The 24692-nt window shown below is 38.5% G+C and overlaps 1 protein-coding gene across 7 annotated transcripts in view; it reads left to right on the forward strand.

The window, feature by feature from the left end:
- Nucleotides 1-24692, forward strand: part of NSD3 (nuclear receptor binding SET domain protein 3) — a 53464-nt gene that overhangs the window by 16987 nt on the left and 11785 nt on the right. For 3 of the 7 annotated variants that reach the window (XR_005933868.1, XM_030035514.2, XM_030035512.2), the window contains exons 3-19: nt 436-504; nt 964-1123; nt 1570-1724; nt 2549-3052; nt 3873-3999; nt 7976-8076; nt 10518-10563; nt 11148-11278; nt 11829-11957; nt 12638-12764; nt 13189-13386; nt 13993-14163; nt 18432-18581; nt 20960-21116; nt 21679-21881; nt 22348-22460; nt 23401-23670. Coding sequence is in view for 6 of the 7 variants with exons in the window: in XM_030035514.2 (XP_029891374.1) it covers nt 436-504; nt 964-1123; nt 1570-1724; nt 2549-3052; nt 3873-3999; nt 7976-8076; nt 10518-10563; nt 11148-11278; nt 11829-11957; nt 12638-12764; nt 13189-13386; nt 13993-14163; nt 18432-18581; nt 20960-21116; nt 21679-21881; nt 22348-22460; nt 23401-23670 (2811 nt within the window). In the remaining variant the exon portion in view is untranslated. Of the gene's footprint in view, nt 1-435; nt 505-963; nt 1124-1569; nt 1725-2548; nt 3053-3872; nt 4000-7975; nt 8077-10517; nt 10564-11147; nt 11279-11828; nt 11958-12637; nt 12765-13188; nt 13387-13992; nt 14164-15826; nt 16154-16952; nt 17084-18431; nt 18582-20959; nt 21117-21678; nt 21882-22347; nt 22461-23400; nt 23671-24692 lie in introns of those variants that run through there. The other 4 variants (XM_030035517.2, XM_030035518.2, XM_030035519.2 and 1 more) reach the window with 4 other exon arrangements.

Below are 24692 nucleotides of genomic sequence, written 5' to 3' on the forward strand. Positions count from 1 at the left end.
TAATGTGATTTTTGTAATGTAGTTTTTGCAAATAACTGGTATACAGTGAGACTCATCACATTACTATGGATATCCTTCATATGTTCTTCTCTGTTTCTTTGAAGTTGTGTATTAATTTAGGTGGAAAGGTATTTGGGTTTACTGTCCCTGAGTGTATGTTCTTCTATCGCCTGTAACAGGGGAACATTGTTGTACGTAGGTGCGACGGTAATGTAAATAGTGTAGGGGAAAAAAGGTATTTTTTGATTGTGATGCTACTGTGCTTTGAATGGGGCTTAAGGAGTCATCATATTCATATTTTCTGGGTTTGTGGTTGCCTTTCTGTGAATTATTTTTTCTGCCTGGTTTCATTATTAGCTTTTTTTAGTTTTACTGTCCCCTTACCTTGTTTGTGCTTGTTTTCCTTTTTTCTCTTCATTGTTACCCATTTCCTAGAGACCAAATGAGAGGCTTAGCTTGCTATCAGAAAGACCAAGAGAAGATACAGTGTTGGAGGAAACCCCGGTTAGTACATGTACTAATTAACACTTTTTGAACTTCTAGTCTGTTACTGCTTTTGGACTAATTATTACATGGATTCTTTAATTTGTCAGATAAAGCAGTTGCCATTTCTTTGAAACTCTTATTAATCATTACTGCATCAAAACATCTCTTGTTGTACTGTATCTATTGTTTTATTTTATCCCAAAAGCAACATTCTTCATCAACTTATGAAGCACAAACTTTTTTGGGGTGCGGGGGGTTTGCTGTTCTGTGTCTTGGTTTGTCAGTGACTATCTTGTGTAAATCATAGCTGTATGTAACTCCTTTCCGTCATGTTTCTAAGAAATGTTTCTCTCGTGTTAGATTATCAAACCTCAGGGATACCTGAGAAAAAAATAACAAGTCCCTGTGGATAGTGTGTGCATCTCGTGAGTGCACTAAATTGTCTTCTGTGGCTTTAAGCTTGCATTTTCTTTGTAGGTCCAGCAGTTCTTGCCTTCTCTTCCAACACAAGTCACCCATGACATCAAGTTTCAGGTTGGCGATCTGGTTTGGTCCAAGGTGGGAACATACCCGTGGTGGCCTTGCATGGTTTCATGTGATCCACAGCTTGATGTTCATACCAAAATTAATACAAGAGGTAAGGGAGGAAGATCTTTTCCAGAGTATATCAGGTGTCTGTAGTTCCTCCTTTATTAAAAATATCTTATCTTTGAACTCCCTTTGTGGGATGAATTCTGCTTGTGTGTATGCTAAACAGGACTATTCCTGAAATGTATAAAACTAGTACCTGTTAAATTGCCTCTACAGATGAGCCTGTGCAAACTAGGCTTGTGCACAGATGCTTCCACTTTTCTCAAGTCAATGTATTTATGAGAAGACACCGATAAGTGTGTGAGTGTTCAGTGTGGGCAAGGTATACTTATCTTCCCGTCTTAAACTGTTATAAATCTAGGCCCATCTTATTTCTAAACTTTAGCTAGGTACTTCCATCTGCAGGAATTGAGTAATGTGGAGGACGAAAGCATAAACTAAACCAGCAAAGCGATGTTGATAAAACTGCTGACTAGAGTTTTTCATTTTCAGGTGCCCGTGAATACCATGTTCAGTTTTTTAGCAACCAGCCAGAGAGGGCGTGGGTGCACGAGAAGCGGGTTCGAGAGTACAAAGGACACAAACAGTATGAGCAATTATTGGCTGAGGCTGCTAAGCAAGCCAGCAACCACTCTGAGAAACAGAAGGTATGATGAACACTAATTGTGTAGAGGGTTATCAACAGTGCCTGTGTAAGTGAAACTCTCGTGGGGCAGTTCTGAAACTCTGTAGTACTTTACCCTGTAAAGGTTGTCTGCATTTCACTGGCAGAAGTGTTTTTCACAAAGATAATGAAAATGTTTCCATACTCTTAAGACTTTCATGTGAAAAGGCTGATAGCTGAACCTATTTTGTTGCCTCCTCATGACGGTAGTCATCCTGGCCATTTGAGATAATTTTACATCTGTATCAGAATATTAAAACAGTGCCTGTGTGTTCACTATTAACCTGTTCTTTGGAAAATGTAGTTTTTAAAGGACACTCTTCCAGCCCCTGATACTAGTGGATATGTTCTTTTCCATTTTTTTATTGGAAAGGAAGTGTTAGCTTACAGGAATTATGTACTGTGTAGACGGACTACTTCAGTCCCTATTTATGCTAATCAAAATATTGAAGTGGCAGGAAAAGAGTGTTTATAGAAAAATTAGGAGGATTTAAAAAGTAGATAAATTGGTATTAATTCTGTGTCTCATAACAGAATTATGGGCTCGAATACCGCCTGTTCTTGTCTTTAGTGAAGTTGTAACTCAGGGTAGACACTTTTAGTTGTGATGATCATCTGATCCAGCTCGAGTGTCTGCTTGTACTCTGAGCAGAGGATTCACTGTCCACCTTTCAAAAAATACACTGTAAATGGAGAGCAAACTTAAATCTGCTGCCTGGGAGATTTAAAGAACCTCAGGATTGCATTTTAAGTGCTATACGTGGCAAAATCTTCAGTGTAATTAGCTGCTTATCTTTGTTCCTTAAGATTCGCAAACCAAGGCCGCAAAGGGAGCGTGCTCAGTGGGATATTGGTATTGCCCATGCTGAGAAAGCATTGAAAATGACTCGGGAAGAAAGGATAGAACAATACACCTTCATTTATATAGACAAAGAGCCAGAGGAGGTTTTGTCAAAAGCCAAAAAGACTGCTGCTTCTAAATCAGAGACCAAGAAGAACCGACGACCGAAGCCAGCGTTGAACACCCAACCAGAACATGCCAACGTGGTAGCGGCATCGCCTTCAAATGCTGAGGTGCGAAGACAAAGCCAACGGAGGCAGTCAAGTGTGGAAGAAGAGGAGCCACCTCCTGTAAAAATTGCATGGAAAACAGCTGCAGCTAGAAAATCCTTACCAGCTTCAATAACCATGCACAACTTGGATCTTCAAAAATGTAACATGTCTCCAGTTGTTAAAATTGAACAGGTTTTTGCCCTTCAGAATGCTGCTGGTGATGGAAAACTCATCGATCAGTTTGTTTATTCCACTAAGGTATGTACTTTGTGTAGTGACTCCTCTTTTGTTCATAAATTATCCCGAGTCTGTCTTAACTGTGGAGCTTAAACTTGTGTCCATGAAGTTTTCACAATACATGTTCCTTTCATTGGAGAGATTAAATCTAACAAAGGACAGATGTGACAACAGAATCTTATAGTGCACTGAACTCTTTATTTCAGTGCATCCAAAAGTCTCTGGCAGTAACCATTTTGACTGGTGGCAGAGGAGCTCCCGACAGATGGTCACATTTTTGCTCATAACACATTGAAAATATTAAAGCTGTTTAATTCCAGCTTCCTAGCTGAAGTAATCCAGAAATTCTCCGTAAATCTTAAAATCAATGGATTTGTGGGAAGCAAATGAGATGACAAAACTGTTAATAATGTACTAAAAAGTAATAACTACATTTTGTATAACAGACTTTTAAAATGAGTTCTGCCTCCTAGCTTCCTTCAGGTGCACAGCAGCCTCTCACAGTCAGTGTAAGGAAAAGGTTTAGGACTATTTCTCTGCCTCCTCCTGCCTCTCTACCTGGAGGGTATTTATTTCATCCTAAGCATTATAGAGAAGGTAATGTTTAGAAAAGTCACTGGAGTATTTTTTTTTTTTTTTTCCTTGTGTGTAAGTGGAGATTGAGAGGGATGGAAAGCTCTGCAGGGAAGCAGCTCAGTAGTAGATATAATCATGTGTATGTGTTGCATTGAAGAGTGTTGAATGTTTCTGTTCTGAAAATTAGGAGTAGATCAATATGCCTGTTAGCAACAACACATATATAAATAGGTTAAGACAATCTTTTCTTTTTTTTCTTTTTAAGGGAGTTGGTAACAAAACAGAAATAAGCGTCAAAGGACAAGAGAAACTTAATTCTTCATCAAATCAGAGAAATGAAAAAGCAGCAGTGCAAAATGTGTCCTCTCCTGAAACAACTTCTGGGTCAACAGGTAGGCAAAATTGCAGAATCCTTGTCTGAATTTTAGCAATCTAGCATTTAAATTCAAATATCAAAGCCGACATTTTCTCATTAGTTAAAAATTATTAACATCTTTCTGTTTACATAATAGTTGTAACAAGCATGGCTAATATAACACATGATGAGCCCAGATGCTTGAGAAACACAGGATGTCTTTGTGATGGGATTAGCTGGTTTGGCCTCTGAACTTTTAGCGTCTGCAATTTACAGTATCTAAGTCAACATATTAGAAAGATGGATGCCTTGTGGAGAGCAGATGGCAAGCTGTTTTAGAAGACAACACGGTGGATGTGTGTTAGCAGAGTATTGTAATGGCTTTTGGCACCAAATGTAAAATACAACAGCTGGGATCAAAGAAAGAGAATCTGGAAGTGGCGTAGTGCAATAAGGAATAGCTCTGAATCAGGATGGGTGCTTTGCTAGACTTTGTTGTTGAGTTCCTGCATGACCTTTGTAAAGGATAGTGATTTTTTTAAACTGCTTCAACTAACTCCGTCAGCAAAATGAGATAATGCTTGACTTCTTGAAGGCATCTTAGGGGCCCCATTATAAAGCACCAAGTTTTGAAGTAATATGTCTAAGGGAGAAGAAACACTGAAGCAGATAATGGAGGTTGAGGCTGAAAAGAGAAAGCCTGGAACAAACTATTTGAAGTTTAATATGTAGTACAGTAGTAGAGAAGATGAAGAAAGATAAACGGGATGAGTGCTTTCTAGACTTGGAACAGGAAAACATTTTTTTCATGTTTTGATTTTTGAGAAATAGCTAATGGGAATGCTTCCAGAGGGATTGAGCTTTTCCCCACCAGCAGAAATTTCCCTGCGGTATGTCCTCTCATCCTCAAGAGAAGACAGATACCCTTTGGTGAAAGGATGGAGGTTCCTGAAAAGAGACGGTTTTGAGTCATCCTAAACCCAAGAGCTTTTCAAGTTCCTCCAGCCCTTACAGTGACTTCTGTTTTTCAACTGCAGATTTTGTGCAGGCAATGTAAAATCCCCATTAACTATTGCATGTTTGTTACTGTGCTTGTAATCACATTCTTGGTAGAGTCTCAAACATACTTAGTTTTACATTGGGTATATAAAAATAAATTTTAGGTTGCAGCAGAACACCTTGATTTTCTGTCACAGTAGGATGTACAAATGCTCATGGTATGGAAGCAAAAAAAGATGGAAGACTTATTATAGTACACATGCTGAAAAAACCCTGCTCTTTTCTTCTTGAGAAGAAAATCTCATAATGTTGCCAAGTGTCACTTATGCTTCAACTATCCGTCTGTTTGGTTATTTCTCCCTTTCCAAACATAAAATAAATTGAGATTCCCAAGTCAAAAACCTCAGTGGTCAACGTATGTGAGATCACTGTCCTCTGCAAACACGCTTCAGTTTCTGTACTTGTGTAGTTTTTAGGTAGGCTTATTTTTATATGCACTGTTTTGTGGACTGTATTTGGGGACTTTACAATACAGGCTGAGTACTCCGGATATTCTGGTGCGAGTGGGGTTTCCTCTGCTGTTGTCGACAGTGGTTCTTCTTTCCAGTTTTAGTTGCTGTAGCTACTTCTGTTTTTTCAAACAGTTGCTACTTCTAATTGCGTTGCAGCAGGAGAGGTGATCGCTGTTTTGTTTCTCTCACCTGGGAACTAAAGGCTTCACCTTCACAATGGCTCTTCATACGTAGGGGGGTGAGAATTCTGAGCCTCTCTTTTTTCATTTTCTTAGGTTTTTTGGATACGTAAAACTCCACCTGATAACACCCTATAGAGTGCATGAGCTTTACTTCAGTATACACTCCAAACAGTCACTTTCAAAGCCATTTCCAAAGTCCAGACAGTTATTGGTCCCCTCTCATGGAACATAACTGCGAAGTCCTTTTTTCAAATTTAAGGTCACCGGAACTTCAGAATACCTTTACGGTAAAGTATTTTACAGAATGACTCTGGGAGTCCTTGTTAATTACCTGCAGTTAGATATACAGAATTCCATAATGCCGGGAAAATAATTCTGTAACTTGAAATCTGATAATAAGAGAACAGCTATGAGAATTCATAGTGCCTCTGGTCTCCACATACAGCTGAAACAGGATTAACCTGACCTGACCTGGCCAGTAGTGAGGTAGATTGCTGGTCTGAAATCTGTCTTGAAACTCTGGATCAAAATATGCATGAAGACGGGATAGGAGCATTGTGGAGGTGATGCACTGGATCCTTGGAGAGCGGGAAGATGAAAAAGTGCCTGTTGCATTGATCAATATTGCTTTCAGCCATTATTAGATGCACTGATTCTGGAGCTTCTCCTCTGATACAGGGCTTGCATCTTATTTCCTTTACTACAGTGGGGCAGCACAGGGAGAAAATACCTTGTTGATTAAATGAACTGTTTGGTCACACTTGCTCAAATTTACTTCAAGCTGCTGAGAGAATTTTGGCCGAACACAAAGGTGACAAAAGATGGCCCTTAGCTTTAGTGTTGAGATCCATTGTAGTTGCGTGTGTCTCTCAAAGGATGCAGCTTGTTGGAACCGAAAGTTACACGTGTGCTAACATGAAGGATGTTGAGCTGAGTTATTAATTTCTGAATTATTAATAACTCATTGCTGTTATTAATTAGTTAGTATGCTGTAAAACTTTTCTTTCCCTTGAAGAAAAACAATTTTTTTCCCCTCAGAAATACAGTTATTGTAAAACAACATCTTTTTCAGCTGTAAAGTTTAGTTACTGAGATATTCCAGAGCCATGCAACCTTGATAAAAACGCCTATCCAATTAACCAAGATGAATTTCCATTTTGTTTCTGGAGTCCTTTTGAAAGGCTTTCTTTCAGTGTCTGATTAAAGCCTGCCTATCTCTCTAGATATTTTATCTCCTAACGAGAAGACACAGGTTTACAACTTCTAACAGTACGTCCATCTGACACAGTAAGCTAATTCCTGGTCCCAAGAGTTTGCATTTTTGCTTGGAAGAATACAAAGTATTTTACATTCCTGTCTTCTTTAGGTGAAACACCCCAAACTGAAAAACAAGAATAATGCTTCACAACAGATAATTGTAAATCTTCAAATTCCAGTTTTCTGTCAGTACAGCAATAAGTGTGTACTTTGCTTCAAAAGTTGCGCATGGTGTTAAGTATTGTGTACATGTTTCTCGATATGCCCTTTGTTACAGGTACCGTAGCATAGAAAGGTCTTCTGATTTTGCCAACCTTAGTTGTCAAAAAAACAGTAGTTCCTACTTCATCCCTTGAAATGTCATAATAACCTTCATTAATTTGAGTTTGTTTTCCATGGTAATATTTTCAAAAACTTGGTTTTTTTACTTTCATTAATTATAATAACACATCATGATCACTGCTTCTGTTTGTGTTGGGTTTTTCTTCACCTCTCGAAATCTGTAGTTGAGTGTTCAGATTTCATACTGATGGCACGTGTTACAGCGTGGTTCTTGCTTGAAGTTTTTTGTGTTAGCCAGTTCTGATAGAAGGCCATCCTGCAGCAGAGCAGGGGGACAGAACTGGTGTTTTGAGTGAAAACTTGGAAGCTATGTTTTGCGTCTTAAATTTCTAGCTTGTTTTAGTTCAAGAAGTTGATTGTGGATACCTTCCCATAAATGCCAAAGATGGACTATTTGGTTAAAAATTAACCAAAGTGAAGACTGTGCTTGAGAGATGTGTTATGAAATTCTGTTTGCCCTAAACTGGATTCCAGCTTTTTGTTTTGCTCTGTTACTGGTGTTTTTTTCTGAAGCTGATCTCTCTGTCTATGGAATCAGAACGTGTTGTCTGCAGCCACAGCACCAGCTGGCAAATAGCTTGGAACTGAATTTAAAAATAAAACATTCAAAAGAGGAAAGAGTCTTGGTTTCGTTACTTTATCTGTTGTTTTGGTGTTGAACATCTTGCTGTACCTCAGAAATACAAGGAATCATATAATGGAAACCTTTTTCCTTCTTCAGGTTCTGTAGAAAAGAAGCAACAGAGAAGATCGATTCGAACCCGCTCAGAGTCTGAGAAATCCACTGAAGTTGTGCCAAAGAAGAAGATCAAAAAGGAGCAGGTTGGCTTCCTCCATGTAGAGAGTTAAAATATATTGTATTCATAAATGTTGTGGCTTATATTGGTGCCTTTTTATTTTTCTCCATTTTTCCCCATCGGGTTTCGTTTTGGACTATCCTTCATGAAATCCCCTTGTCAATACCATTGCTGTGACTCTGCTACTGGCATCTTCACAGTATCAGTCAGGCTATGGAAAATGGGAACTCAATGATGCAAGACTCCTAATGAACCTGCCATGTTTACTTTGAGATTTCTGTTATGAGCAAAATGATTTTGTTTCAGTAATTTCTATTTGATGGAATTGCCACCAGGTTCCTTCCTTTTGCTCTTGATTTAGCTGCTGGTTTGTATTGAGGTTTTGTTTTTCAAATGAAGTTAGACTGATTAATCTGACCAGTTTTGAAAATGGACTTTAAGAATGATTTAACTTAAAGATGAATAGTCAGACTTTTATGTTGGCAGACATCAGCAAAACAGGTCTTCTGGGATATACGTTTTTTTTTCCTTAAGTAGATCTAACATGTACAGGGCATTCCTTTAATCTGGATGTCAGACAGACAAATGTTGTTGCTTTAAAAAAATTTATAAAAAATTTTGCGTGGAAATGAGTAGGAAAGTTCAGTGGATGGACATTAATATTAAAAACTGAATACACTTTTTAACAAGTTTGTCAAAGTTGTTGGTTCTTTTCCTTACATGGTTGATTTTCCCACTTCGAGGGCCTCTCCACTTGAAACCTGAGAATTTTATATAAAATGTTTCATAGTATAGTTTTTACCAGTGAGAATTTTTAAAAAGGGACAGTCAGGCTAAAGATTTATATGGGAAGGGGAAAAACTTGTTTTTATCTCTTTTATTTTAATTTATTCTTTGCCCTTTATGCTTTGTTTTGCACTTCCTTCACTTCAGAGATTGAAAGTGGACCCAGTTGCTTTTTTTTTTTTTTTCATATTTTTCTTTTGATGCCATAGCATTTACATCTGTGTTCAGCAGACAAATGCTCTAACTCTAGAAAGTTTCTTGCTGAAACTTTGAAGCAACTTAAATGTTGGGCGTAAGATACCTGATGTAGTCCCTTAAGCCTCTTGGCATGAGGTGTTGCAGCCTCCCTATTTTCAAATTAGTTATTTTATGTTTGTAAATGTTTCTTAATTTAACAAAGGTATAAGAACCAACAATATGAACTTCATGGATCCCAGTTAGCTTTGCTTGCTTATATTATCTAGCTAACTAAGACTATGAACATTAAAGTGCTTTTCTCAGGAAAAGTATATGACTAAAAATTAAACACAGATGCACTGTAATGCGCATAACCTTGAATGTATTAAGTTATATTAAAAAAAAAAAATCTTACTAACTTCTTACAATTATGCAACAATATTTGTTACCCAAAGTCAAGTTTTCTTGCAACTGATTCCCAAATTAGTCTGCAACAACTTGGTATAAAATTATAACTGGAACGAGTACAATTAATGGGAAAAACAAAATGTTAATGCTACTGTTACAGTGACTAGTGGAGAAATAAAAGTGATTGTTTAGATTTTATATTTGTATTACGAAATGTATCCTATACAAATCCTTCTATTGTATGTTTTTACCTATTGTACAACAAAATAAAATATTTTTTAAAAAAATTATAGAATAATCCTTAAATATTTACTAAATGTGTTTCTACATGCATATGTAACCACATTGTAAAGAAATTACTTGTAATTCTTAAGCTTAAAAACAGGAATTTAGGCAACAGCTTTCTTCTATAATTATTATACAGTCGCCAAATTCTCACGTGTTACATGTACATTGGCAGAACAGTTTCTAGACTTATCCTTCTGATATAGAATCGAGAACTTGAAGCGCTTTTGCAAGATTGTAAACTTGTCTGCTTAAGTGAATACTGACATTGAGTTTCCAGCTGTATAGAGCCCTGCAATGCTGTGTGCGAAGTCCGTCTCGCCATCGCTGGGCGCCTTGCAGCACTCTATACAGAGAGAAAGTCTGTTCCCAGGAGCTCAAGAGTGCATGCTTGGTGGAAGTGCCTTAAATGGCAATGCATTAAGTGTCTCACTAACCTGAGTGTCATACCTGTTAAGGGGAACTTGTGCTTACACAGGTGTGGGGTTTTACAAAAGCATCAGGGTTGGCTGCCAAAACGAACCCCGCTCCTGCCTGCTGGACACGGATAAAGCTTTGCTGTCATCTTCATGCCCAAAGGGAGTGATTGGAAAGGACCTTGCTAGTGAACGTATGGCTGCCTTGTCTCCTGGCATTCAGCATAGGCAGCTAGGATTAAATCCAACAGGACAAGAAGGCTCGCACTAAGAAGGGGATGACAGACTACATCTGAGTTCAGAGATGCTAATCGCTTAAACTTAAATGTTTTCTTTTTAATACTAGGGAGAAAAATTCCTCTGGTTTTAACTATGGATTTTCCTATTCAAACAGGTTGAAATGGTTCCACTGACAGCAGTGAAGACAGGATTGCAGAAAGGTGAGTTACATACGAAAATAAACTTCATTAAAACTTCCTGGCTCATCACACTTCGGCAATGGCTTTCATTCTGTGTAAACTGCAGAGGTCTTAATGCTTTCTGGTGATGAACGTGATAGATGCTGATCTTAATTTCTCTTGGGAGGGTTTTCGGGGCGGGGGGGAGGTTGTTGTTCATTTGTGCATTGCTAGTTGGAAAGATAGTGTTTGTTAATGTGCTGTAAGCACATAATAAAAGTCCTTCTTCTGGATATTTCTTTAAAAAAAAAGTCTTTGCTTAGCCATATTTTAAAGATGAATGATGAAGAGGTAATCTCCTAAGGTTTTATCCTCTGTTATAGACAATTTAGTAGCTTCCTCCACTATGTCAGCATGTTCAGAAGTTTGTCAAAAGGTCTTCCTAGGGTGGTTTTCAGTTAATTAGCTTTTCAGGGAGAATTAAACTGGTATCAAAATTGCAGACTGAAAATTAAGGCTAGCAAACAAAGTACAGTTTCAGGCTGTCTCTCATCTTTTTCCTTTACTAATTTTAAGCAAAAAGTTGCAAACATATATTAAAACTAATTTTAGTATGTTGTGTTAAGGTGCCAGCGAGATTTCAGATTCTTGTAAACCTTTAAAGAAAAGGAGTCGTGCCTCAACTGATGTAGAACTGACTAGTTCAGCTTACAGAGATACATCTGACTCTGATTCAAGAGGACTTAATGATTTACAGGTAAAGGCATATTGTTTCTCACAGGCACTTCTTCGTTTAATCTGTCAGTATAATAGGCTTTTCAGTTGCATATTGCTAAGTATGTGAACACTGTATTTTCTACAAATTTCATGTCTTTTATTGTCTAAAAAATAAAGCCTAGTCTTTTTCTTTCTAATCCCCTCCATTGTACTAATATAAAAAAAGTTGCAGTCTTTCTTTACAAATTTTCCTACTTTGTCTGGCAAAACATTGGTTTAGATCACTGACTTGGTTTGCTCTTTGGAAGGTTGTTAGATTCTTTGGGAATTGCGGGATGCTGCTTTATTTGGTGTAAAACTGAGAGGTGTCTGGAAAAAGTAAGATAGATATCTTGCTTGTACAGCTAAAAGATACGTCAAGAAGGCAGCACTTGTATCATTCTAACGAAGTTCAGCAACTTTCAAGGACCTTTGCATCTCTTGACATATTGAATGATCTTCTAATCAGTGGTGACATAAATACTTTTTCACAATGTGGTTGTCCTTTGGAAGTGTCTTGTTTGAGTGTCTTGGATTTTTCCTCTTTGTAGGGTAGTTTTGGAAAACGTTCAGACAGCCCATCAGCTACTGCCGATGCTGATGCTTCTGATGTGCAGTCGGTAGACTCCAGCTTGTCCAGGAGAGGAACTGGAACAAATAAAAAAGACACTGTTTGTCAGGTAAATGATGGTACTGTAAAGAAATGAATACTAAAGATGTATCATCCATTTCTGTTAGTTTGAACTGAGAGACTTTTCAAATTACACTACTTTGTTTTAACCATGTCTCGTAATTCAACATCTCAGATAAAATATTTAGGCTTTTAGGAGTTTTTGTGCTCTGGAAATGATTCATAGGCCCTCCCACATGCTAGAAAGCTCAAAAGCTAGAAAGTGGGATCTAATCCATACCTGCTGGAGTAAGTAGAAAAAGTAGATGCCATTTTCTGCTCCATTCGGAGATTCCAGAAGTTCTTTCAAGATAGGGCAGAGTGAGAATTTTCCAGTATTTTGGAGAGAAAATCCTGGAATCTTCTGGCGAGTTTCCTGGTCAGTTGTAAGGGAACAAGCTTCTCTTGCTCTTCAGGTGCATGAGAAAACAAGGAGTCCAGATAGATCCTGTAGTGCCTCTCCTATCTCCGTCCAGGCTCACACTGTTAACAGAGCAAGAAGCAGAAAGTGCTGGGATTGTCTCCAGCCCAGAGACTTTCCAGGTCTGCTGTGGGATGTAGGCCAGTTCTCTTGCCTTATCTTAACTCTGAAGAGATTTCAGCCAGATTCTATGTTAACTTCTGGTAGTCATTTGCATTTAAGTCTGTCAGGTACCTTTTGTTCTCTGATTAGCTGTCTGCTTGTTTAAGATCTGCGAGAGCTCTGGCGAGTCTTTGGTGTCCTGCGAGGGCGAGTGTTGCAGCGTCTTTCATATGGAGTGTCTCGGCCTCAAGTCAATGCCCGATGAGAAGTTCATCTGCACTGAGTGTAAAAATGGTGAGTGTGTCTGAAAAAACGGTCCTGTGTCTGAAAAATGGGGAGGGATTTCCCACTTTGCTAAAGAGCCATATTCTGGTCAGAGCAAACTGAGATGGTAAGTTTCTAGGTTTTGGGAGTGGGTTTGATTTATTCTATTACTTTTTTAACCTCTGAGGCCAGATTCTCATTTCCCACTTAGCAAGTACCTGGTAAGAAAAAACGTAATAAATGGCTTAAGGTTTTACTCAGAATAAGGGGCTTTTATGTTAACAGCAATTACATAGTTATTGTGGATTATAGTAACTCGCTTACCTGTTTGAAGGGAAGGAGCCTGTGTTGCTCAAGCCAGCGTAACAGTTCGCTTCAGAATGTTTTTTTTAACAACACCTGTCTCAAAGAATGGGCCATTACAGTTGGGCTTCTTTATTCTTTCTTTTACAAGGCGAACATACGTGCTTTTCATGCAAACTTCCTGGCAAAGATGTGAAGCGCTGTTCCGTCAACACATGTGGTAAATTTTATCACGAGGCCTGTGTTCGCAAGTTTGCCACTGCTCTGTTCGAGTCACGAGGATTTCGTTGCCCGCAGCATTGCTGTAGTGCCTGCTCAATGGATAAGGATATTCATAAGGCAAGCAAAGGTGAGAACAGAGCTGGCTTTGAACAGGAGGAAACTCAAATGCGTCATCACAATAACAATGAATATAACTCTACCCTCTATAATGCAGCATGCAGCAAGGAACAAGGGTTTCCTTCTTAATGAGGTCATTAACTTAAGTCTATCGTGGGTGGGGAAAAAAACTAGCAGCCTGAGACTGCTGTTGAAGTGTACCTGGATCCGCAACACTTAAGTCATCTTTTGTTGCTGGGTTTAATGGAAGCCAAGGGTTAGTAGTGCAAGGCCAAGGAATGTTTGGGGTTTTTTTTAAAAGGCAGTTGGTAGTGGCCTTTAGAGCAATTACTTTTCAAGGAAAAAAGAATCCTTTTAGAAATTAACCAAAATACTTAAACAAAACAAGTAAACTGTAGAATGATTAAAACCATGTATTTTTTTCTTAACAGAGTTTTAAAGTGAAAGTTAAGAGTTAATTTTTGTGGATTTTTTTTTTTTTTTAAGATGTAAATGTTTGTTTTAATCTAGTACTCTGATTGGAATAAAAATCAGCCTTGCATCTGTCTGTGGTGTCTTCTACCATATCCTGACTCCAGGGTGACATGGTGCATTTTTCTGCATTTATATTAAACAGGTCGCATGGTGAGATGTTTCAGATGTCCCATTGCCTATCACTCAGGAGATGGCTGTATTGCTGCAGGAAGCTTGTTTGTGTCATCCCACATTCTCATCTGTAGTAACCATTCCAAAAGGAATCACTCCTCATCAGCTGTAAATGTAGGCTTTTGTTTCGTTTGTGCAAGAGGTGAGCACACTTGTTTTTTCCCGTTTTATAGTTCTATGGTCACTTGTGCAGTTTAGTGATAAAAATAATGTATTTCATAAAGAACTCCTCCCTTAGGGCTCTCTGGGATTTAAATGCTGCCTGTGATTTTTTTTTTTTTTTTTTTTTTGGTCAGCAGTTCTCATGAGACTTCCACTTGCTATTTTGGTCCATAATATTTGATATTCAGAAACAGCGATAGGTACTCAGAAGGCCTACTTGTTTTGCCAGTAGGAAAAAGTGGATGCCAAGCCCGTAATTCCAGCCATTGCAAGCTGAGAATGGATGCTGTGTTTTTATTTGCTGTCTATTAAGCAGAATGGGATTCTTTCACCACTCACAAACTTAAAACTGTTTAAATTTTTAAGGCTAAAAGGTAGGATTTACTCATGAACTAGAAAAACTCATTTTAATTTATAACTACCATTGCATTTGAGAACTTTGACAGAAAAGCATTTGCAATAGTGTATAAACAAGTTTCATGCTGCGATTTTCCATATGCCAAAGTTCTCTTTTTTCTTCACACCCCCCCCCCCCCCCCCCCCCCCCTTTCCACTTGTTACTTTTATGGCTCTTAAGTCACTAGTCTTCTGCCAGATAGCAGGTTGAAAAGGTTTGGTGCATCAGTTGCTTTAGTCTCATAATGCAAAAATATCATTATTCTCTCAGATTAATCAAAGTGACACGGTTAGGTGTTTGAATAAAAGTATGTATCTTATACAGTATTTCAAAAGTTTGTTAGATATATTCTTTTCAGCAGCTTTGAAAGTCACTAATAAGGAAGTGAAAATGAGATGAATCCTGAAGTTACTTGTTTTCAATTGTGTTCATTCCGTTGGAGGTTGAGTATGAGAAAGATTGCCTTGAATTTGCAAGAGCAAAGTAGTAATTAAAGATCTTTGAATAGGAAGGGAAAGATGGTGCCAGAATAATTTCCTTTCTACCTCTCTCCTTTCTTCCTCTTTCCTCATTTCCAAGTAATTTAGGAGCCATCACAAAGGATCAAGTTTAAAATAAAATATTTAAAAAATCCAGAAGCTCAGAGAGAAACAGTAAGTTTCTCTTTTTTCTTTAGAAAAGCTCTTCTGAATGTGTAAAAAGATGTTTACAACATGGTTCAGTGTTTCTCCTTTTGTGGGCTTATTTAAAAGTTTTGGGGCCACCCCAAAACAGGATATGTGTGATGTGACTTACTTCAGCATTGCATAAATGTACACATGCAAATTTGACATTGTATGTGTCTTTATGCTCTTTTATTTTAGGTTTTTAGGTAGCCTTATATATGTTTAGTGTTTTAATTTTGGGTGATGGTATTATTCCCTGTACAAATGCACAGTCTGAACAACAAAACCAGGCCAGTTGCCATGTCTTTGAAATAGAGCTAGCTGAAAATGTGTGATGTAGCATTCTGTTAGCAGATGCTTTGGGGCATTCCGCATCAGATGCGAACTCTGAGAAAAACGAATACCTATCCTTCAACATTATTAATTTAACCAATGGTTATGTCCAAAAGCCCAACCTAAATACGTAGAAAGAAGTTGTTTGTTTTCTAGAGCTAGAGTAGAATCATTAAAAACAATTTCTGTGGGAGGTAGAGCAGTGCCATAATATTTTCAGCACTTTGGTTTTATGTTTTTTATCTCAGTTGTCCGGAGTCAGTCTGGTCCCAGGATCAGATATAGGTTTATGACAGAAGAGTTTCTGTGGATCTTCCTGGTTTGAATGTCAGAGTAGAAATGTCTCTCGGCAAGGTCCAACAGTGGCTTTAGTCTGCCCCTGTAAGTATTAACGTGAAGAATTCTGTACAGTAGGATGATGTCTTGTCCTGCTGCTCTGCTCCTACATGAGGTAGGTCATGGGATCTTAGCTATTAGAGAACCACGCTGAGGCGGATGTCGCTGATCTCAATTATGAAAGCTGTGTTTGTACTAAGGTGTGAATGGAAAGCAATGGCAGGCTTTTGCCATTGGGCTTATCCTAAATATTTGGTTTTCTACCAATTTTAAAACACTATTAAGCTGTAGTATCAAAATATCTTGCATGATACAAACCAGCTAAATAAATTTCTTTGAAGTTGTACTTTTATTAAACCTGTGGCCAGCTACTACAGATGCCTGAAGCTGACTTAAGATCCAAATATCATGGAAGAGCCTACTTAGATTATAAATCTGCAGTAGTTTGTTACAGGTACATATGAATCTCCTTGGGAATTTTTTCTCCAAGTTTTGGCTACTTACTCTGTGATGCAAAGGTGTAAAACAGAGGCCTCCTACTTCTCTTGAGTAGAACCTATTTAAAAGCTTTATGAAAAGGAATACCTGCTATTTGGCATCCATCTTATATATGTGACACAGAAATCAGAATTTAGGAGTAGAATTTCAAAACTGAATTACAGTAAAGGAGTCTTATGCTTGCTGGAGATGCAGAGCTGCATTTATTTCTAAAAAATAAATGAAGTGCAGAAGAAAGTTTTCATGGTTTTTTTCTTTTTTTTTTTTTACTTTTTTCATTTGACATTGTTTTAGTAATTCTGTTTATACCTGAATCTAGCTTCATCAGAGATGAAACTACAGAAGTCTGTATTTTCTCCTGGCAATATAAGTAACCTCTGAACCCCAGCAGATGGAACTTCCTGTCCTGTATATTCACTAAGTCTTAGTAATGAGAACTTGAAAAGTTACAAACAGCTACCACTGACTGAATCCTCTGTATTTTACAGCAACTATGTACTTGTTCTTCTAGAAAATTTTTGTGGGGTTTGTTTCTACTAGGCATAGCTGGAATCAGGAGCCAGTGTGCTTCACCGAAGAAAGATTGTGCGAGGTTTACATTTAGCAAACTCCCCCGGATGGGTTGAATTGAGTCCTGTCTAGTCATATGTGGTCAGCATGAGGGACATAAGGTGAGGACAGCATCTGTGGCAGGAGCACTGTGAGAGTACCTGCTCAGAAAGAAATGGGGAACTGAATGCTTTAGAAATACTTGGGCATCTGTATGTGAGAACGGTTATTTAATTAGTTTTAGTTGGTGTCAGAAGGAGGAACTTTGTATTTGGATGCAAAGCATTACTGAAGTGAGAAAATGTAGATATGAGACAATCTATAAAATACACAAACTTGCTTATCATGAGGTACTTCAGATACGGTATATTTTAAGACTTCTTATTCACCTTCCTGAAATATCCTTCATTAAGCACATTATAGTTCACCTAATTGCATGCGTAGGTCATGCTTGTTTTATGAATCCTCCTGAGGACATGCTTTCCAGGTAGGCTGACGCTATTCTCCTTACAGCAGTTTTTTAGGCACCCCATTTCAAAAGCTTCTCTACAGCACTCAGCTCTGCGTGTGTCCCACAAGGGGAAGAATTGGTGGCTTTCTTGGTAGCTCATCTTTCCTGCTTCTTTGGGTCTCAGTTGCTCTGCTCTTCCCATGAATTACTGGCCAAGTGCTTCTGATCTGTAGCTATGGGGCAGTCACCTGGGCTGCCTAGCTCTTTGGAGCAATGAGGAAAAACTCTTCTTGGTAGAGAAAGACAGAGAAATGCAAACACATCGTTTGAAATAAAGGTGTATAGGAGAACAGAGTGCTTGACTGCTCAAAGTAGCTGTGGGAGGGCAGGGTTGGTGGAGCTTTACTTAAAAACAAACGGCGTAGGGCAGAACTTTCATCCATTCTTTCCCCTCTGGTGCCTTGCAGAATCACTGACCCCCCTTGTTATTTTTTTCCAACACAACTATAAAGGCAAAACACTTCCATAGATAAGATCTTAGAGATAGATTTGTAATAAGTGGGGTGGTGAGTTCTTGTGTACAACATCCACTTTTTCAGTTTGTAGCCCCAACTAACAGCATGACCTTTGATGCAGTGACCATCATCCCCCAGCTCTTCAAATTAGCTTGCTTTTTGCATTTGGGAGGGAGGGCGGGTCACACAGATTTAAAATTGGTTGCTTTTCTTGTGCTTTTCTATAAATGCATAAATTAAGGGTAAAAGCACAACTGAAAATCCACCTAGAAGCAGCTTATTCATCATAAGCTTTTCCAGTTAAGTTTAATTTAGTCTCTCCAACACATAACCTCTTTCTTAGTGAAGAACCTTTCTGTCAGACTTTTCTTTTTCTTCATTTTATCTTTTTTTCATTCACACATATATGCATTAGAGGTGTTCATTTGATTTATTTTATTTTCTCCTTTATGGAATCATGGGTAGTTTCATTGCAACTCATCTCTTTCTGTTTGTTTCGTATAGGGTTGGTAGTGCAGGATCATTCAGACCCCCTGTTCAGTTCATATGCCTATAAGTCCCACTACCTACTGAATGAATCAAATCGTGCTGAGTTGATGAAATTACCTATGATTCCTCCTCCTTCGTCAGCTTCCAAAAAGAAATGTGAGAAAGGTAACCAAAATAGTTTCTTTCTCTTTAATTTACTTTCGCTTTTTCTATTATTTCTCTCTCTTTAAATCAAATGAGAAATGTCTGCTTGTGAAGCACCACTTACTGCTTTTCAGTAAACTTCACTCATTGATTATTGTGAGCGTGTGTTCATGTTGTGGCAATTTTTTTATTACAAAAGGGCTTAAAATAATTGCTGTCACTAAATTCTCCTTGAAAGAGGTTAAATCATTTTGTATCTGGCCTAGGCTATTCCAGCTTCAGGGAAGCTATTTACACAGTAGTGTGAAGGGGAGGCAAATAGAGCTTGATAATGTTGCAGTTTAGTACTTACCAGGATGATGTAAAACAGCTTCTTAAATTGATTTTATGTACGGAAGAAGAGGGGGGATGTTCCGTTTCAGGTCTTCTAGGTAGCCTCTGCAGAGCCTGAGAGAAGAAAGGATTTTTCAGGTTGAACGAGGGTGGGTACTGTCTCCATCCAGAGGATGTCCGAAGGGGGAAGGCAGTGAGGTTTTGCCTGCATATGCGTCCATTAGTCCTTGGGCCTCGCGTTCCGCCTCCACTAGCCTGGGACAGCCAGGGCTCCTTCCCCTCCTCGTGGGACGGGTACTCGCTTTCTGAAGCAGTGCTGCACGTAGGAGCGGCAGGAGATGCTAGATCGCGGGCGGACAGGCTTTCTGTCCTGTGCAGAAAACCCTGCAGCTCCAGGAGAGAGGGATCATTTCATTCTGGTGTGGGTGGTGCTGTAGTATCTCAGAATACCTTACGGGGAGATAACTGTTGTCTGTATAAAATACTCAGATGTAATATTTTATTCCCCACAGAAATTTGATTTCCCGAGAGTGTTCAGAAACGGTGCCCAATTAACCATTCTAAAGTTAGGTTACTTTGAACGTTGCTAGATTGATGGCTTTCAGTAGTTCCTGTAATTCCTGAAAACAAAAATTATTTTGAGCCCTCTGCTTAGCTTGAGCAATATCTTACTAATGCATCCTGAGAGCAAGTGTTGGGTTTTTTTCTTGCTTAGCACTGAAAGTTTTGTGTTTGATTTTGTTTGATTTTTGCATCTCTTGGCATTTTACCATGTTGGATAATGTTTCAGTAACTTACACTGGGCCTGTATTTCCTCTGAAATAACATTTGCAAAAAAATACTTTAAAAGTTAAAATTCTGTTACGGGTTTGGGGAGCTCTGGAAAATCCACATGGCTGGATTTTACTGTTTTTAGCAGAGGAAATACAGTATTGGTCATGCAACTGATTTGTTTAAGGAATGCTTATTGTGACATGCAACAATCAATTAATGCAATGATATTTTTGAAAGTCTATAGGTGGACAAGATTTTCTGATAAATGTTTGAAAGTTACTATTCATACTTCTTTTTATATTGTGATTGAAAATTGCTTTAAATACTGTCAAGTCTATCCCAGATTTTCCATCTGGGACACGAAAACTTGTTAATTTTTTAAAAATTTATACATCTATAAAAATGCATATATATATATATATATATTTTATATACTTACATATATAAAATATTACAATATGTGTAATGTATCAAGTCTTATTGTATGAGCTGCTTTGTTTGCTGAGGGTGGCTTAGAGATGTGCTGTGGCTCTCCACATTTAATACATCTGCCAAAATACAAGCCAGCCAAAACAACTTTTGTCCAAATAAGTGTAAACTTCAGAAATTAATGTTAACCACTATGCTAAGATTTCCTTTGTGCTCAAAAGGAACTTTTGGGATGGGGACAACTTGTGTGGTGTCTCATTCTGCATTATATACTGTGCTCATACTGGTCAACTTTTCTTTTTGTGGAATAAACAAACTCATTACAATTATTTTATAATGTCCTTGGCACAGAAAAGCATTGATCAACCTATAGGCTGCGGGGGTTTTTAATGCACACTAACTGATTGCTGGGGGATTCAGTCATAACAATGTTGATTGAAAAAGTGTTTCTTAAAAATTTGGTTATTTGTCGTTGTTTTGGCTGTCACCAAAGAAATAAACTAAAGTTTTGGCCATCACTAAAGAAATAAAAGCTAGTGGTGCTGCTTTCAGATGCTGTGCTTCCTTTGGGAATGTTGCTTCTCCTGCCAGCTTACCCCTCATGTTTACAAAATACTCAGCTGCTTTTTTGTGTTATCTTTTGATGCAGTTAAGAGGCACAGCTTGCACATTAGATGATTGCACTGCGCAATCTTTTTTAACCAACGTTGTTAAGTTTGACTTGATCCCTTTCTTTTGCCATTTTTTTCCTGTGGGGCAAACGAGAATGTAGAATGGATGATTTAAAATGAATGTCAATTGCTATGCACAGGGGGAAGCAAATCCTTACTTCTATAAACCAAGCAGGGTTTCTTTGTTTAAAGGTGGAAAACTCTTGTGCTGTGAATCCTGCCCAGCTTCCTTTCACCCTGAGTGTCTCAACATAGAAATGCCTGAAGGATGCTGGAATTGCAATGACTGTAAAGCTGGCAAGAAGCTACGTTACAAGCAGATTGTTTGGGTCAAGCTTGGAAATTACAGGCAAGTTCGCTATTTTTGTTTTTTAATGCTTTGGATGTTTTTAACATACTATTAGAATTACAGGAAGATAACATAAAGCAGCTCAGTCTTCGTAAACAAGAACTAGAACATCTACTTTGTGTCAGACATCAATGTCGCCCTTGAAATTAAAATTCTCCTGCTTTTTCCAGGCAATGATGGATACTTCATTGTGCTTACATTTGCTCTGTAGAGCATAATAGTGATACGGAAAACCAGGGGCTGTCCTATAGAACCAAGATGTCCTAGCTTGTGTTTGCTGTTAGTCACCTGCAGGAATACAAGCATTTATAGGTGATCTTAGAAATCCACTCTCATGCCACGTATGTTCTTAGAAGGCTTTTCCAAAATTTGGATTAAGAACTTTTCTTGTGTTTTGCATGGTGCTTCCCAAGCATTGCCAGAAGGAGTCTTGACTGCATAAGGAAGGAGTTATTTCTTTAAGAAGGGAAACTGGCTTTTATTTCTCAATCCAGTTAGGCAAACTCAGGAGCTAAGGCTATGGTTCAGGGAACTTACATTCTTTTTTTTTTCTGCTTCTCAGGTGGTGGCCAGCAGAGATCTGCAATCCCAGGTCTGTGCCTCTCAACATACAGGGCCTCAAACATGATATCGGGGACTTCCCAGTATTTTTCTTTGGTTCACATGACTACTATTGGGTACACCAGGGCAGAGTTTTCCCTTATGTTGAAGGAGATAAAAGCTTTGCAGAGGGGCAAACTAGTATTAACAAGACCTTCAAGAAAGGTAAAATCAAACAAAGTTTATAGTGGTTTATGACAAAAATTCCACATGTTTGTGTCTCCATCACCACTTAACCTGCATGGGAATATTATGTGACTAGTGTTCTGTGTTCACGTAAAATTGCAAACATTATGTTGATCCCTTGACTGCAGATAAAAATGTGTTTCTTTAAGTGCCTACTCATTGTGTATTGTTGTGGGCAAGTTCAATTCTTCCACAAACTGGGACATGTTAAGATGGAGCTTGGGCTCTGCTGGATGGGATCGTTGTTCAGTATCTCAGTACCTACTGAAAAGTACCTGATGATAGATTCATGTTATACTGCAATAACTCATTTCTACCTTGTGTTTTTGTTTATAGAGTTCTATTCCTAGCTTTAAAAAAAAAAATAATTTAAATACATATATGTATATATTTGATTAACAGGAGCTGGTGCTAATTGCTTTCTATTTTGAACTCCCTTGCACAGCACTTGAAGAAGCGGCAAAGCGCTTCCAGGAGCTGAAAGCACAAAGAGAAAGCAAAGAGGCATTAGAAATTGAAAGGAATTCAAGGAAACCTCCACCTTACAAACACATTAAAGTGAGTTGGCTCCTTTCTTTTCCTGTTTTATTCTATGCATAAGCTAGCTATGTATTTAAACCAATATTTGTAACAGTTAAAGCTTAAGGAAATTCAAATAAATCATTCTGGTGTTCTTTTCAAGAATCTTTTTGTTCTGTCTTATAGTACCATAAAACATTCTTTTAGCAGAGTATTTGTGAAGGAGATGGTTGAGGAACAGTTTTACCTGAAGTAGAATTTTGCTGGTTGCAAGCTTGTCTCATGTGTCTTGGATACATGCTGGCTGTTGCAACTTACTAAACTTTGTTAACACTGACCTCGATATTAGTAGGAGTACCAGCTGCTCATCCTACTGCAGACTGCAGAGTCTACCTCTTGCCAGCAATTTTGGACACATAGGACTTGGTTTTGTTCCTTTAATGTTTTTAGTTTTAATTGGAAGAAATCCCAGTGATGTACTTGATAAACTTTGTGTGCTCTGAGTTCCTGAACCAGTAATTTTGGGGAGTATTCATGCTGTACTGTCTAGAGTAATGAATGCTGTTCCATTGTGTGCTCTGAGTTCCTGAACCAGTAATTTTGGGGAGTATTCATGCTGTACTGTCTCCACCAGTAATGGGGAGAGATTCATGCTGTACTGTCTAGAGCCACGAGTTTTAATGTCCTTCGCTTAAATTGCTTACTATTGGCTTCTCTGAACAGTGTATGTCCCCAGTTAGCAGTTGAGTGGCAACTACCATCTGTAAAAGTGCATGCATGTGTCTGCTGCTGAATTGCAGGAAGTATACTTGTTGTGACACACTATCCTTCAAAAGGGTCTAGAGGAAAAATAATGACATAATCATTATTTTCTTGCCTTCTCATGTCAGTTGATGATGTACCTCCAATAAAGCTATTAAGTCTGCGTCCTTTGTGTATTGTCTTCATCATTTATTCTTTTTTTTCCTTTGTTCCGCAGTCCAACAAGGTAATAGGGAAGGTTCAGATTCAGGTAGCTGATCTGTCAGAAATCCCTCGCTGTAACTGCAAGCCATCAGACGAGAACCCCTGTGGCCTGGAGTCAGAGTGTCTGAACAGGATGCTGCAGTATGAGTGCCATCCCCAGGTGTGCCCAGCAGGAGAGCGGTGTCAGAACCAGTGTTTCACCAAAAGACTCTACCCTGATGCTGAAATCATAAAAACTGATCGACGTGGATGGGGTCTCAGGACAAAAAGGAGCATTAAAAAGGTAGAATTACAAAAGGCAAAGGTTGTGATAGCCATCAGTGTGGTTTTATGTGAAAACACTGCAACTCTGTGTACCTTAAGTGAATGCATACAAAAATTTCAGCACTTGCAAGTAAATGCTTTGTGTTAAAAAGACATGAAACTTCTGTAGGTGAAGCAGTAATGGTGAAATCTGCTTAGCTGTTTTGACAGAAGCGTCTTAACCTGGATACTTATGGAAGAAAAGCTAGTTCCAGGTGATTGTGAATTTGTGAATTCTGTTGGTGGAGGGAAAGAGCATGCATGTGTTTTCTCACTGTCTACTGGGCAAAAAGGGAGAGAGCGGTCTTGGGAAAAAGTAGTCTGAATGATGGTTTCTTTTTGTAAATAAGGCCATTGAAGATGATGAAATCTTAGAGGGCTGGCAAAATAAATCGCCTGTGTTTTTCTCTTTTTTTTAACTTTTCTTCCCCTCATCCTTATCATAAGCCAGCAAATGACAATCACAAAATGAGAGAAGCTCAAACGGTGGGTGAAGTCGGGTTGAATTGTGAGCGCCTTTTCAGGGGGTTATTCTTAAGTCTTTCCTTTTGCCTTTTCTTTTTATGCTGTGACACAGCAACACGCTGACGGCGTTTTCCCATTAGTGGGTTGCTTGGAGTGGGGGAGTTTGCGGTATTACTCTTACAGATGTCTGGTAACGAGTCAGCTTTCTCACCCTCCTGGCATTCAAGTCTTCAGCCCGGATTTGTTTCAGAAGAACTCGCAGGGGATTATTAATGAAAGGCTTGAGGTGATCAGGCTGCATTGGACAACAAATTTTAAAGGTTCTTAGAAGTTCAAGAATGCAGAGAAGAATAATGAAGATACAGAGATTTCTGTTGATGCAAATGATGCTGCTATTATAACAAAAAGCAGCAAGGACTGATGAGCCTCAGGAAATGTTACAGACTTTGGCTTAAATACTGGAATGGCTGGCGTCTTTAAGAGGATCAGTGGGTACGATCAGTGAGGAGGGGGAGTGGGAATATTCTTCCCTGACTG

The sequence above is a fragment of the Aquila chrysaetos genome, chromosome 13, assembly GCF_900496995.4.
Source record: "Aquila chrysaetos chrysaetos chromosome 13, bAquChr1.4, whole genome shotgun sequence".
Classification (NCBI taxonomy): Eukaryota; Metazoa; Chordata; class Aves; order Accipitriformes; family Accipitridae; genus Aquila; species Aquila chrysaetos.